The following is a 16,401-nucleotide window of genomic DNA, read 5'->3' on the forward strand; positions in this document are numbered from 1 at the left end:
TATCTATAAACGCGTGCAATTAATATTTCGGAAATTCTATACTCTATACCATAGCATCTCATCGTTATACATATACATGAATTTCTCGTATATAAAATTTCAAAATTGTATCCAGCGCCATTTTCAGCTTCCGATAACAGTTTTATACTTCGAATTCGTGAAATGTTTCTTAATATTGTTTATTTTATCAGTCGCTATCTTCTGAATTACCCACCGAATGATAATTTCGATTTACTTTTATCGAAATTAATTTCATAGGTTCGCCTATTGGTTCGTAAGATACCGATGTTTCGCACAATTCCATGTTTTCCGCCTGTAAATTAAAAACATACCGTCAGTTTTTCTTTTAGTATTTTCCCAGAGCTTTCACGTAGGTACCTACATATAGCCTAAACCTAAAGTTGGCGAATGCGTGACCGTTCAATACGCTTCATGCTTCATTAATTATATTTACTTAGAGATACGTTCGTTTTTATTTGACCTGTAATCAGGCATATGTGCCGTAAGTTAGGCTTTTTGTAGAACAAATATTAATTATAATTTTTCAGGCTGCGTTTTGTTGGAAAAAATCATCAATTTTCTTATCGTAAAAGTTCGATGTTTTGAAAAGTTTGGAGATACAAATATTTTTTCAAATCGTGAGGATAATTGGATAGGCTAGGTAGTTACCAATTTACGAAAGCAAACATTATGAAATAACTATTCAATCATTCATAGGTAGGTATTCAAATATTGGCTTAAAATCAAAACTTTTGAAATATTCGTTCGTTCTGATTCACCTCGTACGTTTTTATAGTCTAGTATCGAACCTGCAAGGAAAAAAAATGATACAGGGAAGAGTGTGATGGAGAGCTGAAATTTGGAATATTGGATCATATTTCAACTGTCCTGAACAAGAATATGAAGTGCTTGATATCTTCCGGAGTGAGGATTCGCCCCATTGTAGATTTTAGCCCCCAATTCATGGTGTTTGCCGCATACCAATCTGCTCTACCTCAGAGTAAAAACGAGGTCAATAATGAATGTTGATCTACGTGAAATTTTCTATGTAGCAAATAACATCTACATCATCTATCATAGCTCAAATAGTATTGAAAAACTGGCCAGTTTTTGATGATGAAGGAGCAACCAATGCTTTAAACGGACTCTGGATTCGTACTTGGCGGCTTCAAATTAGTCCGAAAATAATTATTGTTTGATTCGGTTAAAGATTGAAAAAAAAAATCTCGAAAAATGTAAAGGGAGATGAAATCATAAGCATTTTTTTGGTGATTTTTTTTTTGCGCATTTAGTCAAAATTTCGGCTTGTGAGGTTAGAATAGTGAATTCACTACTGATGTCAGATTTTCTCATGAGTTATTGGTTTACCCTTGAAATCGTTCATTTTTTGGCCCAAAAATAAGTATTCACAGAATTTGGTAAATTTAGACACAAAATTGTCACAAAATTTTATTAACTCTTTGTGACAAATTTTTATTAACTCAAATTTGTCACCAATTTTTACCAACTCAAATTTGTGACAAAATTTTAATAACTCAAATTTGTTACAAACTTTTACCAACTCAAATTTGTGACAAATTGTTATCAACTCAAATTTGTGACAAATTTTTATCAACTCAAATTTGTGACAAATTTTTATTAACTCAAATTTGTGACTACTAACTCAAATCTGTCACAAATGAGCTTCAATATAAATTACATATCATGAAGTTCATTTTTGATAAACCTAAATTTTCCACAAACTTTTATAGACCTGAGGTCACTTGAAGAGCTCAAAGTCACAGATGTTGATGAACACAAAGTTCTTTGAAGGTTGTGTAAAACACAAATTTGCCACAAACTGTGATAAGCTCAAATTTTACTTACACCAATTTTGATGAACACAAATTTGTTTCAAGTTTAAATAAAGCTAATGTGTCTGAAATTTCAACACTCAAACGGGTAATTCTCAGAAAAAGGTAAAATTCGTGTACATGGCAAATTTCTCAACGGTTTTAGCTTGAATTTTTTTTTTTTTTTTGGTCCATTCAAGGATCATCCCCCACACATTTCACATATGGTATTGAAATTTTTAGCCCCTCCTTTCATTGGTGTACATTCGATTTTATACCCCAAATGTCCTTCGACTTGGCTGTCACACACCATGTTTTTGAAAATAAATGTTATAAAGTGTCATGAACTTCATTTTTTTGGGGAAAAATTGGCACGTTCTCATTATCATAGAACATGAAGGTCCATTATTGTGCAAATTGCAATTGGAATAAGTCCATAGGAAGCTGACATTTCACATTTGAAAACTGTCACACACTTTTTGCGCAAATTTTAGAGCAATTTTCAATTATTTTTGGTAGCTTCCCAATCCAATATTTTTTTCTGGTGAGTGGCTGCACTGGTTCACTGTCTTCATAAAAATGTTACCCCGCAATGTTATTCTCATAACCTACGCAATGGCACGTTCTGATCGTACTTGTCTCTGAAAATATGATATTTCGCAAAATTGGTGTCCTTCGGCTTGCCTTTTTATTTACCCTGATGAACCCGCCAAAAACGATAATTGAGAAAGGGAAGTTATTCTACATGATAAGTACTCGAATAATGTCCATTAGGTAAGGCTAGAAACGAAAAAACGTTGAGATTGTCCTTCGGCTTGCCCAGCGCCCATTTGTCCTTCAACTTGGCCAAATTTCAGACAGCTGTACTTTTATCGCGCTAGTCGGCATATTACACGATAATACAAGCAAAATTTTACATTTTCTCCCTCCCCACACTTCACCTCTAACCCTACCAAAAAAATAAGTCCAGATTCGAACTCTGCGGTCTGAAAAACATAAATCGACATATTACACGATAATATAAGCAAAATTTGACATTTTCCCCCTCCCCACGCCTCACCCTCCACCTCTACAAAAAAATAACTCCAGATTCGAATTCTACGACCTTAAAAACATGTCAATCGACATATTACACATCGATGAGGGTCGAATTCTAATTATCGCCGTTTTAGGGGGGCCGGGGTCCACAGTGGGGTGATTGAATTGAGGCCAACACTGGAAAAGGGATCTGGGACACATATACAAATGATTCCCACTTGAAATTTTCCAAAAAAATGATTTTCGTTTTTCAAAATTATGCATATCAAAATTGACCCTTTTTCTGAGAATTACCCAGACACAAATTTGTCATCATTAAATTTTATAAACACAAATTTGTTACATTTTTTTATGAATTCAAATTTGTGACAAATTTTTATGAGCTCAAATTTGTGACAAATTTTTATGAGTTCAAATTTGTGACAAATTTTTATGAACTCAAATTTGTGACAAACTTTTATGAACTCAAATTTGTCACACACTTTTATGAAGTTCATTTTTACGAATTTAGACCAACCTTTTGCCACAAACTTTGATAAGCCACAGGGTCACAAATTTTGAAATGACTAAAATTTATCACAAATTTTCATAAACACAAATTCGGCTCAAACTTCGATGAATTCAAATTTCTTACAAACTTTGATTAAATCAAATTTGACACAATTCTGATCAGTTCAAATTTGTCACAATCTTGGTCAGCACAAATTTGTCCCAAATTTATTCAAACTCAAATTGATGACAAACATTGTAGGTACGTACATCAAAAAAATTAGTCGATAAAACAAAATGGCGGACGAGCAAACGAGCATATACCCCGAGTGCCTGTCTGATTGTCCAAGGTCGTTTGTCTGTCTGGCTGTCTGGCCTCTTAAGGTCATTGAAGTGTCAGTATGGTTTTCCAAGGTTGCCTGTCTGATTGTCTGAAATCACAAGGTTGACTTGAGTGTCTGTCTGACTGTCTGGGTTTTAAAGCTCATTGAACCGCCTGTCTGACTTCTCAAGGTCGTCTGACCTGTCTTCTCAAGGTTATAAACCCATCTGCCTGGCCTCTCAAAATCGTTTGTCTGCCTGTCTGTCCGCTTGAGGTCGTTGACTCATCTGTATATGGTTTTCAAGGCCATCTGTCTTCCAGTCTGGTCTCTTAAAGGTAATTGGTTTGTCTGTCTGGCCTGTTAAAGTCGTCTGATCTGTCCTCTTCAGATCATTGACCCGTCCGTCTAGCCTCTCAAGGTCACACCTGTACGTCTGTCTAGTATCTTAAGATCATTGACCAATTTTTCTGGACTATCAAGGTCGTCTGTCTACCTTTCTGGCCTCTTAAGTTCATTGACCCGGTTGTCCGACTTCTCAAAGTCGTTTGTATTTCTGTCTGCCCCCTTGAGGTCATTGACCCGTCGTCGGTCTGGCCTCTCAAGGTTGTTTGTCTGCTTTTATGGCTTCTTGAGGACATAAAATCCTCAATAGTGCAGAACGTTCACCTTGGATCAGACAAGACACATCAGATTCTTATTCAGGGCATAAAATTAGACCTGCAGATATACCAAATATCACGTTTGGTTCACATTTTTTCTAATTTGATGATAGGGCCATAGAATATGAAAATGCTATTAAAATTTAATTAGGATCAGTAGGTATTACAGAAATAATCAGAAAACTTGAAAAACATTAGAAGTGGTGAACTAAAATGGTGTCAAAGTTCTTCGAAGAAACTTACTTTAAAAAAAAATTATTTTATATGCATCAATTTTGACCTCATTAGATTTTTTGACCATAAGAGATCACCGAGAAAAATAATTTTGATCTCATAGAAACACATAGCTCAGAAAAGGGCATATTTACATCAAATTAAGGTTTGAAAAATCATGCTCAAAATGAAATAAGGTAGGTGAACAAATCTGTTTCCAAAAGATAGATCTGTTTACTCCAAAATATATATATATATTTTTTTGAATGATCTGTTTAAAATGAAGACGTATCTAATCGTATGTCAGCTGGAAGCCTTCTTTGGTTGTTTAGTTGTTTTTTTTTGTTTTTTTTTTGAAACGCAAACTCTGGAAAACTGTTGAAAGTTTTCATTTGATAGTTTTGACAAAGTTTTTAAAATAGGTAAGTTACAACTTAAAAAATCAATATCTCAGCTTTTCACTACCTAGCGTATTTGAATGTCCCTTTTCTCTTGAAATCTCCGATTTTTACATCCCTGAATTTTTTATCCAAATTTCAGTATCTACTCACCAGTAAAGCATGCTTGTTTCCATAAAACAGGAACGCAATGGCATACACTACATTTGAAAACCCAATAATCCTCATTACGCTGGAAAATCCAATAATATCCACAAATCCACCGCCTAGGAGAGCGCCTATGGAGCATAATTATAAATATTTGAGCGAACTTTTGTTCAAATAAACACACAAAAGCGAGGGAGGTAAAATAAAGCTATAGACTTGTTAGTGGCATGTCAATTTAAAAACAAGCCAAAAACATAGAAAAAAAAGCAAGCCAGCTCAGGTGAATAGATTTAAAAATACTGACATGTAGATCAGAAATGAATTACAAACAGGCAAAAGTTTTAAATTAAATGTCTCGTTGAATTCGCGTTCAGCATGCATTCAAAATTACATTCGGTTTACATTACACGAGCAGATGGCAACGTTTGACTATATCACAGCCCAACAAAAGTGGTTTCTACGTCGTTCATTTCGTAGATCTCCGAGAAAGCAGTATATAAAATTGGCTGCGGAACGCGAACCGAAAACCTTGACATTTCTTAAAAGGTATACTGTAAGCACAAGGTAGCTAACCTACGAGTACGTTGTGCTTTGGGGTTGCAAAAAGAAAACTTTAAACACACGTATGGGGATTGTTACCACAAACATACGCCGTGCTGGTAATCACTTGCTGTAAAGCGTATACGGAGCCGTAATGGATATTTCGTTGTAAATCCACGTATCTGGCCAACAGTGGAATTAAAGCGCAGTCTGTTGCTCCGATACCTAATCCGATACCAAAATGTGGTAATGATAGTTGCACTAACGATGTAGCATTTGGAATCTGTGAACGTTGAAACAAATCTCATTGCTTTGGTTAACTTACTCGTAGCCACCCTCACACTTTCCACAGTTAAATTTGTTTTTAAAATTCTCGCGACAAACACAGCGCACAGCTCGGCGCCGATCATTAATCACATTTTATCGTACCGCTGCGTTCGGGGAATATTTGACAATTTTCTATTAGGCTAAATATGGAAATATATACGACTCTACACGGCGAACTGTCCGACGGGTGAATTTATACTGTATTATGAACTACGATTCGAGTCTCGAATATCTCGAATTCTCCGCTAGATTACAAGTAGGTAAGTATTTTTGTACTGTATCTTGAAAGTGATAACCCTCCGAGTTATTATAAAGTTGCTGAACTCATGCTGAGATACTTTATGTAAGTATTAGTAGTGTAATTTGTGCCATTTTCAAACCCCTAACCGCGCACTTCCTCCTATAACCAAGTTACCTTCTCTGGCCTCAGCCTCCAGTGAAAAATAAAACCAACTTATATATAAGGTTTCAACGTGCCTATAGTTACCTAATATTGAATTATGAACGACCCTGATAAAGTTTCGCAAACTTATGCAAGTTATTACATCTTTCCTTAACCTACCGCAGGCTATAAAAATATGCGCCATTTTTTTTATTCAGGGTTAAATTATTCAAAATGAAATGAAATTAACTCGAACCATTATAGAACAACATCCGACAATAATCAATGAAACTATTGTCATCTTCCATCTGCCAACTTTGTAGGCGAGAATGCCGCAAGTGCTTGTGCTTAACAAGTATCCAAAACTGTCTGGAAGGAACATTAATCCGGTTTGCCAGTCCTAGAAATATAAAAGTTATGGTTTACTAGATCATTATTTTCAAGTTACCCGGTATAAAGTAGGCCAAATTGTGATCACTTCGACAAAAAAGTTAAACCGGTTATTTTAATCAACTCGCAGAAAAGAAACATGTAGGTACTGTGAACGCATCGATGTTCATAAAGGTCACAAGGCAAGGTTACTTCATTATCAACGAAATAAACCCACCAAACTGGTTTCTGTGCCAATGTTTCAAGCATTAGGCATCAATGTTGCAACATCACGAGGCAATGTCACTTCATTATCAACCATATAAACCCACCAAACTGGTTTCTGTGCTAATGTTCCAGGCATAAGGCATCAATGTTGCAACGTCATGAGACAATGTTACTTCATTATCAACCAAATAAACCCACCAAACTGGTTTCTGTGCCAATGTTCTGGGCATTAGGCATCAATGTTGCAAGGTCATGGGGCAATGTCACTTCATTATCAACCAAATAAACCCACCAAACTGGTTTCTGTGCCAATGTTCCAGGCATTTGTCATCAATTTTGCAACATCATGAGATGGTGGGTTTACACCGCAGTCGACAACAGTGTTTCAGAAACAAATTCATGTTTACAACCAAGTTTCAGTTTTTCATTTACACCAAATGTTTCGAAACCTGTGTTTACAACGTGTTGTAAACAATGTTTCAGGTCGCCGAAATTTCCGGCGACTTGAAACAATGTTTAGAAACATTTGTGGTTAAGGGTATTGGTATGAAAGATGAACAGTAATTTAAGTGTGTTTTCCTTATATTTGTTATTGTGAGGTGTATTATTTTTCATTAAAAAGCTGAAAAATCATGTCAGGAATGCTTCTATTGCTACTTTTCTACTAAATACAGCAGCAATATCATTTTTTTGCAATGGTTACTGATAAGCATATAACGAACAAACAAAACACAATTTTTGATATATAAGTACCAGAAAGAGGTGAGTGAACAGACGGCATTGCATAGGATTTAAATTAGAAAGTAAAAATATTCAATATGAAGAGAATTAATTAATCAGAAAATCATGAAAAGAAATGCTGATAAAAATGTTGCTGTTTTAAAATTTGGTGTAAATCAATCATGTTTCAAACATTGTTTCCCAAACATTTTGTTTTCCAACTTTGTTTTCGAAACATTGTTGTCGACTGCGATGTAAACCCACCATCATGAGACAATGTTACTGATTACCAGGGCTTCAAACCAGAACGTTTTCGGGTACAGGTACAGATTTCTCAGAGAAATGGGTACAGGTATCAGGTACAGGTATAAAAATTTTAAAGGTTCGGGTACAGGTACGGGTAGTTTAGGTGAAATACCCAAACTGTACCCGATCTATCAGGTATTTTTGGGTATTTTGGTTCAAAATAGTCTCTATTGGGTATGGGGTTGGGCACAGAAATTGTTGGATTTTTGTTCGGGTATTTGGGTATGGGTATTTGGGTACAGGTACGGGTTTGAAGCCCTGCTGATTACAGGAAAATTGATTGCGCGAAATTCATCACAGGGTAAAATTTATCGCGAGGGAAAATTCATTGCAGAGGAAAATTCACTGTTGTATAAAATTGATTGCGAGGTAAAATTCATCACAAAGGAAAATTCACTGTTGTATAAAATTCATCACGAGGGAAAATTCACCGCTGTATAAAATTCATCAAGAGGGAAAATTCATCGTGGAGGATTTTATCCAATTTTGTCTACGGAAGTGAATTTGAAATGCCGGAAAAACCTCTTCAGACAAAATTTCAACAAGATTCACAAGATCAACACCAAAAATTTTTTCCTCAAAGAAAGTAAGGTGCACCAGGGCAAGTCAGAATGATTTTTCGCAATTTCAACTTTGACCAGCTGTTACTCCCCTTCTAACGAACCAATATGGATCAAATCTATTATGTAGGTTCCCATAAGGGTTCTTAACCTATGGTGAAAATTTGAGCACGATTGACACAGTAGCTTTCGCTCAGTGGGATAAAATATAAACTGTTCTGACTTCCCCCAATTGGGGAAAGTCAGAACAGGCTAAACTTTGCAGAGGTGTAGATCACAAACGGAGCGTCCTAGAAAAATTACATAAAACAAACTTGTAGAGAATTTAATTCTCTTTGAGATTACTCTCATCAAATTTTCACTAGGACGCATGTTTCGTCCGCTATATGCGAAAAACTAAGAAATAGAAAGTCTGTATTTTAGAACAAATTCAAAATAAGTTCAAAACAACAACAAAATACAATTGAACCAATAATATCTAAAATGGAACTGAATCGCGAAAATTTTTATGCCGTGATGAAGCAGGGGTAGTACCCTCAAGTCACCTTTAGTGGCACTTCGCCAGATATAAACCTCTAGGTGCTAGAGCAAGTTTTCTAACTTACCCCGAATTCGGACTTACCCTGGTGCACCTTAATGTGAACCTTTTTTGTTAACCACTTTTCATAATTCATTTGAATCTAATTATTAAAAGAGGTCTGTTTGTTAATTTAAATCCTTGCAAATTTACCTAGTCATAATTAACATGAACTCAAAAAAATCAAAAATTCTCTTCGCCTGAAAAAGAAAAGAACTTCATTATCAACCAAATAAATCCACCAAACTGGTTTCTGCACCAATGTTCCAGGCATTAGGCATCAATGTTGCAACGTCACGAAGCAATGTTACTTCATTATCAACCAAATAAACCCACCAAACTGGTTTCTGTGCCAATGTTTCAGGCATTAGGCATCAATGTTTCAAGATCATGGGTGAAGGTTTCTTCACCCACCAAACTGGTTTCTGTGCCAATGTGTCGTATCAGACATTAAGCATCAATGTTGTAAGGTTACAAGTCTACGTTGCTGGATTATCAACAAAATAAACCCACCAAACTGGTTTCCACACATTTTTCCAACATATTTTTGATGCTTTTTCATGCAATTTTTGTGACTTTCTCTTCAAAATTCCGTCATTGTTGATTTCTCATTGCAACAATTTTTTATCCAGTTATTGTTACCTACCTACATTTTTTCAAAATTCACAATTTCATTATTTTTTTGGCAATACTTTTTTTTTCGCATTTTCATACCACTTCATCAATTGTTTTTTTTGCCCCATAGTACAACTGAAATTTTAGGACTGTCACCGTTGTTTTATTTTCTTGTTTGTACTTTTTGAGTTACTTTAAAGATGTTTTGTCAAATTCTAATAAAATTTCATTAGATATAAGTATTCACTGTTTGGCAATTATTTCCATTGATTTTTTTGGTTTTTGTGTGTTTTTAAATCATTTTAAACGTATTTTTATCAGGTTTTCATACAATTTTTGTCAATTTTTTTTCAAACCTTTATCATTGTTTGATGATTTTTTCTTTGCAGTAATTTTTATCTGATTAAACGCAGATCTGATAGATGAGACCTGATTGGATCTGGCCTGATCAAAACAATTGTTTTTCCTCGTGTTGTTTAATTTTACAGAAATTTCATCAGTTTCTGACATCAGGGCTGTCGAGAGGGAGAGGGGGGTAAAGAGGTCAGTTTACCCCATGTTTGCGCTTTCTGAAGGGCCTGGCAAAAGAAGGACCTGTGATGAAAAAAGAACTGTTCTCCTTTCAGAATACTTCGATTTAGGTTCGTCTCTAGAAATGGTACCAAATTATATTTTCCCCAGGCCCACATTGCTCTGGTTTCTAGAAATTCAAGTTGGTACAACGATTTCCAATTTTTAAAAAAATCTCGTTTCGACGAAGGAACCACTTTTATGCATTTTTTGTCGTATTTCGTCCAATTTGTATGTTGAAGTTACATGATTATGTATAATTGATATTCTTGGATCTATACATGTACATGTTTTTTGGAAAATTGGGGGATTTCAAAAAACTCCAGGAAAAATTTTGTACCCCTGACTTCAACCATCACTTTTCTACTGGCGTTTCAAATTTTGAAATCTACATCAAACCCCCTCCCCCAAAAATGTTGAAAAAAATTTCCCACAAATTTTTATCGAATCCTCCTTCGCAATTTTCAAAAGAAAGAAAGTCAAAGACGAGTACCCACTCTTGAATCAATGGGTACCTTACCTATCCAGTGATTTTGTTTCTTCATTGAACTTTGAAAGTACGCACCTACCTCCTATATTACTGCTTTAAAAAATGCTTACCTTCAACTCAATATTTTCAATTAACCAGTACGGTAGACAAGGTTCTAGAACAGCGACTGTTGACGACGATATGAAAACAGCTCCCAATATCGTTAAAATAAAACCATCTTCTAATAAACCACATATACTGCACCATTTGGAATCACCAATTGCTAGATAGCAATTACTATCGAACTGAAATAAATACAACGAATGTTGTTTTTAATATCGAAGACTATAATGCATAGGTACAGGTATAATCGAGTAAAACCGAGCACACAAGCATATGGAAAAATAAAATCCAATGCTCTACGAGAGCAAAAAAAAAATCGATATTCCCATACATTACGACAAAACATAAAAATATTTTATCATGTTACCAAAGACACGCCTTTACAGCATCGTATAACAAAAAAGACAGAATTTTCATAACAGCCAAATTCCACCCTCTGGTTTATAATATTCGTAATAATAATTCTATTTTTAAAAAACACAACAACAATACCGCCAAAATAAATTCTACTAGACTGCCACAAACCATTTGAATATTGTACCACATTAGGCTTCGCCTCATTTTAGCTGTTTTTATGTTGGAAAAATTTGACTTTCAGATTACTTACTTACCCAGAGTTTATAGAGAATCTCGGAGAAATTTATCATTCATGTTAATTATTCCGTCAGCTTTCGCCAAGTTAAACTATACGTAGGAAGACGAATTGATAACTTTTCAAAAACAATTTTTATCCTAAAGCTCGGCTTTATTGGTTTTATTAGACCTAATACCCACACAGGCAACGAGAAAGTTGCCGAATATCACATCCCAGTCGAGATATTTCCAAAATCCCTTTTAAAGGTCAAAATCAAAGCTAATAAAACCAATAAAACCCAGGTGGCAGAAGTTGATAGGATTTCATAGCTGTGGTAAAATTTTCACATTATTTTCTCCGAGAAATAATAGGTAGGTACATCGACCTATCTGGTATTACTCGGTTTAGAAATACGAGTACAGTGTTTCACTTTTGAAAATGGAAAACCAATCAGTTCGTTCAGAAACAAACTTACCTACATACTAGTGAATGGAGGTTTACGAGGTTTTTCTCGCCATTTACAAAAATACATTTTAATCATCTACAGTAATTAATTATTTAGTAAGACTAATTTCAACATTTTATGCGATAGAATAAATTTTACACTCGAAAAAAAGATACTTGATGAATTTCAAATTCTAATGGCTAATTTCTTATATTTGAAAAAGATACGAAATAGGGGAGGACTTGATAATTTAATTTTTCCGTTGAATTAATCTCCTTTTTTTTTGTTTTAATATTAGGCATAATTTTTTAATTTATATAAGAGAAGCTTGATTTTAATATTTATGCGCCCTTTTGATAAATAAAAGAAAAAACAAAAAATTCAAGCCTAAAGTTTATTTACCTGAGCTTTTGCAATCGATCCCTGGTACAATATGAGCAAGACTTTGAACAGAAAAAATGATTACGAGTGTGTTAGATTTTTATGTAAACATTTTTTAGAACTGACAAAGAAAATAAATATAATATTATGTAGACACACAAAAAAAAAAAGAAAGAAAAGTAAGAGTGATAGGAACTTGACAGAGGTGCGCCGCGCTAGTGTCGCCTTGTTTATGATTGGCTGATGAAAGGTCCCAGTATTAACATTGGAATGTAATGTTGTGAAAATTGAAGGAAAATTGTTGAAAATTGCTGATAACAACGGGACCTTTCGTTAGTTCCGGTGTTTTTGACTACCATTTCCTAGAGCGCGACAGTTGTCTTGTCAAATCCCTATTGAACAAGAAAATGGAATTTTCTTCAACTTTACCCAACTTATCATTAATCTTTAAATCAATTAAAAATACACACTGGAAAAAGTTTTGGATTGGTCTCACTGAAACGAATTTTGAAAATGTGTCCCTACATTGATCGAAAGGATCTCTGCATTTTGGTTATTTAATAACAATTTTTTTCGCAACAAACACAGGTTTTAAACAGTGTCTGTCACAATCAATGGATTTGAACAGTGTTTGTTTCAAACACTGATTTTAAACAAACACTGGTTTTAAACAGTGTCAAACATGGGTTCTAAACAGTGTCTCTGTCACAAACACCGGATTTGAAGAGTGTCTGTCACAAACACTGGTTTTAAGCAGGGTCTGTCTCAAACACTGGTTTTAAACAGTGTCTGTCACAAACACGGGTCTTAAACAGTGTCTGTATCAAACACTGGTTTTAAACAGCGTCTGTCACAAACCCTGTTTTTAAGCAGTGTCTGTCACAAACACTAGTTTTAAGCAGTGTCTGTCTCAAACACTGGTTTTAAAAAGGTGTCTGTCACAAACACTGGTTTTAAGCAGTGTCTGTCACAATTACTGGTTTTAAGCAGTGTCTGTCACAAACACTGGTTTTAAGCAGTGTCTGTCTCAAACACTGGTTTTAAAAAGTGTCTGTGACAAACACTTGTTTTAAACAGTGTCTGTCACAAACACAGGTTTTAAGCAGGGTCTGTCTCAAACACTGGTTTTAAACAGTGTCTGTCACAAACACTGGTTTTAAGCAGGGTCTGTCACAAACACTGGTTTTAAACAGCATATGTCACAAACCCGGTTTTTAAGCAGTGTCTGTCACAAACACTAGTTTTAAGCAGGGTCTGTCTCAAACAATGGTTTTAAACGGCGTCTCTTTCAAACATGGATTTTAAACGGTGTCTGTCACAAACACTGGTTTTAAACAGTCCCAAACATGGGTTTTAAACAGTGTCAAACACAGGTTCTAAACAGTGTCTCTGTCACAAAAACCGGATCTGAAGAGTGTCTGTCACAAACACTGGTTTTAAGCAGTGTCTGTCTCAAACACTGGTTTTAAACAGTGTCTGTCACAAACACTAGTTTTAAGCAGGGTCTGTCTCAAACACTGGTTTTAAACAGTGTCTGTCACAAACACTGGTCTTAAACAGTGTCTGTATCAAACACTGGTTTTAAACAGTGTCTGTCACAAACCCTGTTTTTAAGCAGTGTCTGTCACAAACACTAGTTTTAAGCAGTGTCTGTCTCAAACACTGGTTTTAAGCAGTGTCTGTCACAATTACTGGTTTTAAGCAGTGTCTGTCACAAACACTGGTTTTAAGCAGTGTCTGTCTCAAACACTGGTTTTAAGCAGTGTCTGTCACAAACACTGGTTTTAAACAGTGTCTGCCTCAAACACTGGTTTTAAGCAGTGTCCGTCTCAAATACTGGTTTTAAGCAGTGTCTGTCACAAACACTGGTTTGACTGGTTTTAAGCAGTGTCTCACAATTACTGGTTTTAAACAGTGTCTGTCACAAACACTGGTTTTAAGCAGTGTCTGTCTCAAACACTGGTTTTAAGCAGTGTCTGTCACAAACACTGGTTTTAAACAGTGTCTGCCTCAAACACTGGTTTTAAGCAGTGTCCGTCTCAAACACTGGTTTTAAGCAGTGTCTGTCACAAACACTGGTTTGACTGGTTTTAAGCAGTGTCTGTCACAATTACTGGTTTTAAACAGTGTCTGTCACAAACACTGGTTTTAAGCAGTGTCTGTCTCAAACACTGGTTTTAAGCAGTGTCTGTCTCAAACACTGGTTTTAAACAGTGTCCGTCACAAACACTGGTTTTAAGCAGTGTCTGTCTCAAACACTGGTTTGTAACAGTGTCTGTTTCAAAAACTGGAAAATTCAAAAACTATTCAGTAGATTCTAGAATTCGCTCATCCTAACCTCCATCAATCGATTTGAAACATTGAATTGTGCGATTAGCCAAATTTCTGATTTCTACTTTAATTTGAACATCTTTTGACTTCTTTTGAATTTTCAAAAATTCGCCAAGAATGTAGTAGCGGTCCTGAAATTTAACTCGGAAGTGTATTTGTATTTTTTAGTGCTTTTTCAACTTTTTGGCTTCTGAAAATCGCTTGTCTGCCTGTTTGGGACATTGAGGTCATTAACCCTGCTTTCTGGACTCTCAAGGTCGTTTGTACTCATGTTTGATCAATGAAGGTCAATGACCCATCATTCGGACTATTCAAGATCGGTTTGTCTTCCAGTCTGTCTGGCCTCTGAAGTTCATTGACACGTCTGGCTGACTCCTCAAGGCCGTCTGTCTTTCAGTACATCCCCTGAAGGTCACTGACTTGTCATTCTGACCTCCCAAGGTTGTGTGTTGCCATGTCTTATGTCTTTAAGGTCATTGACCCATTTGCCGGACATCTTACGGTCATTGACCTATATTTCTGACTCATCGAGGTCGCGTCAGTCTGTCTGTTTGTCTGTCTGGCTTCTGAAAGTCATTAACCCATCTATTTGACTTCTCAAGGTTGACCTCTAAAGGTCGTTCGTCTTCCTATCTGTCCTCTTAAGGTCATTGACCCATCTGTCTGGCCTCTCAAAGTAATCTCTACACCTGCCTGGTTCCTCTCAATGTCATCTCTACACTTGTCTGGCCTCTTAAGGGGATTATCTAGTCTTTCTGAGTTCTCAAGGTTGTCTTTCTGTCTCAAGGTCGTCTTTCTGACTTCTCAAGGTTATCTTTCTGTCTCAAGGTTGTCTTTAAGGTCGCCTTTCTGTCTGCCTGCCCTCTGAAGGCCAATTAGCGAACTGTCTGATGGCCTGTTCCCTTGAGGCCATCGACCCGACGTCTGGATTCTCAAGGTCGTCTGTCGCCCTGTTGTCTGTCTGCCTTATTCCCAAAGGCATTGACCTGCCAGGCTCAAGGTCGTCCGTCTGCCTAACTGCTTGCTTGTTGTTTAGATTATCAAGAAGTGCCATAAAAAAGCCATACTAGTCAACTTCACTAGCTTCGGTCAAATAGGCAATCAACACATTCATGTGTGCTTAAATTTATTTCGACAAAATTTATAGCATTTTTTGGGGAAATAAAATTTTTGAAAAATTGTTGGAAGCATCAATAGCAAACTAAAACCATTTCAAAAAGACTCAGCGTGTTGAAATTGGAATAAAAGGTTAATTGTAGCTTTGTGCGTCCTTGGGTACATTTTTATGAAAATTTCAACATTAAAAAATCTGCTGGAAACTCCAAATATGCTCAAAATGGTTCGAAACCGTTTCCATTCAATTTTGAGAGTCGAAAAATATGGTGTAAATCAAATTTCAGCTTCCTTCGTCAATTTTTTGAAATTTTGATTTTTTTTCATTTTTTGTGAATATTTTATTTTTAAAAATTCACTAAAAAAATCTAAAAATGCACTTAGACCTCTGAAACTTTGTCTGCGATGATGTATTTTTTTCATGCTCTCTCAATTTAGTTTTTTCCGGTTCAAAACTTTTTTTTGTCAGCCACATTTGAAAACTTTACCTTATTACATACAAGGATAAGATAAGAATCAACTGAAGAAGACAAAATGATTCAATGGGCAAAATCGTTCATTTTTCAGAACAATTTGCATCTCTTAATACTTAAAAGTGGAAAACAATAACTCTCTTTTTTAAAAAAAGGTGAAAGACTATAATCCTATACCATATGCTAGAGCATTTTTAAT

General features: G+C 35.6%; 1 protein-coding gene across 1 annotated transcript in view; it reads right to left on the reverse strand.

Annotated features, from left to right (window-relative positions):
- Window positions 1–19: 19 nt before the first annotated feature.
- The window catches only part of LOC135841150 (chromaffin granule amine transporter-like), a 34,120-nt gene continuing 17,738 nt past the window's right edge, over window positions 20–16,401 (reverse strand). Inside the window, exons 7-12 of the mRNA XM_065357978.1 lie at window positions 12,307–12,347; window positions 10,894–11,067; window positions 6,605–6,748; window positions 5,739–5,922; window positions 5,106–5,230; window positions 20–313 (exon numbers count right to left, since the gene is read on the reverse strand). Coding sequence (XP_065214050.1) covers window positions 188–313; window positions 5,106–5,230; window positions 5,739–5,922; window positions 6,605–6,748; window positions 10,894–11,067; window positions 12,307–12,347 — 794 coding nt within the window. The 3' untranslated portion in view covers window positions 20–187. The remainder of the gene's footprint in view (window positions 314–5,105; window positions 5,231–5,738; window positions 5,923–6,604; window positions 6,749–10,893; window positions 11,068–12,306; window positions 12,348–16,401) is intronic.

This window comes from Planococcus citri, chromosome 3 (assembly GCF_950023065.1).
Source record: "Planococcus citri chromosome 3, ihPlaCitr1.1, whole genome shotgun sequence".
In the NCBI taxonomy this organism is placed as follows: domain Eukaryota; kingdom Metazoa; phylum Arthropoda; class Insecta; order Hemiptera; family Pseudococcidae; genus Planococcus; species Planococcus citri.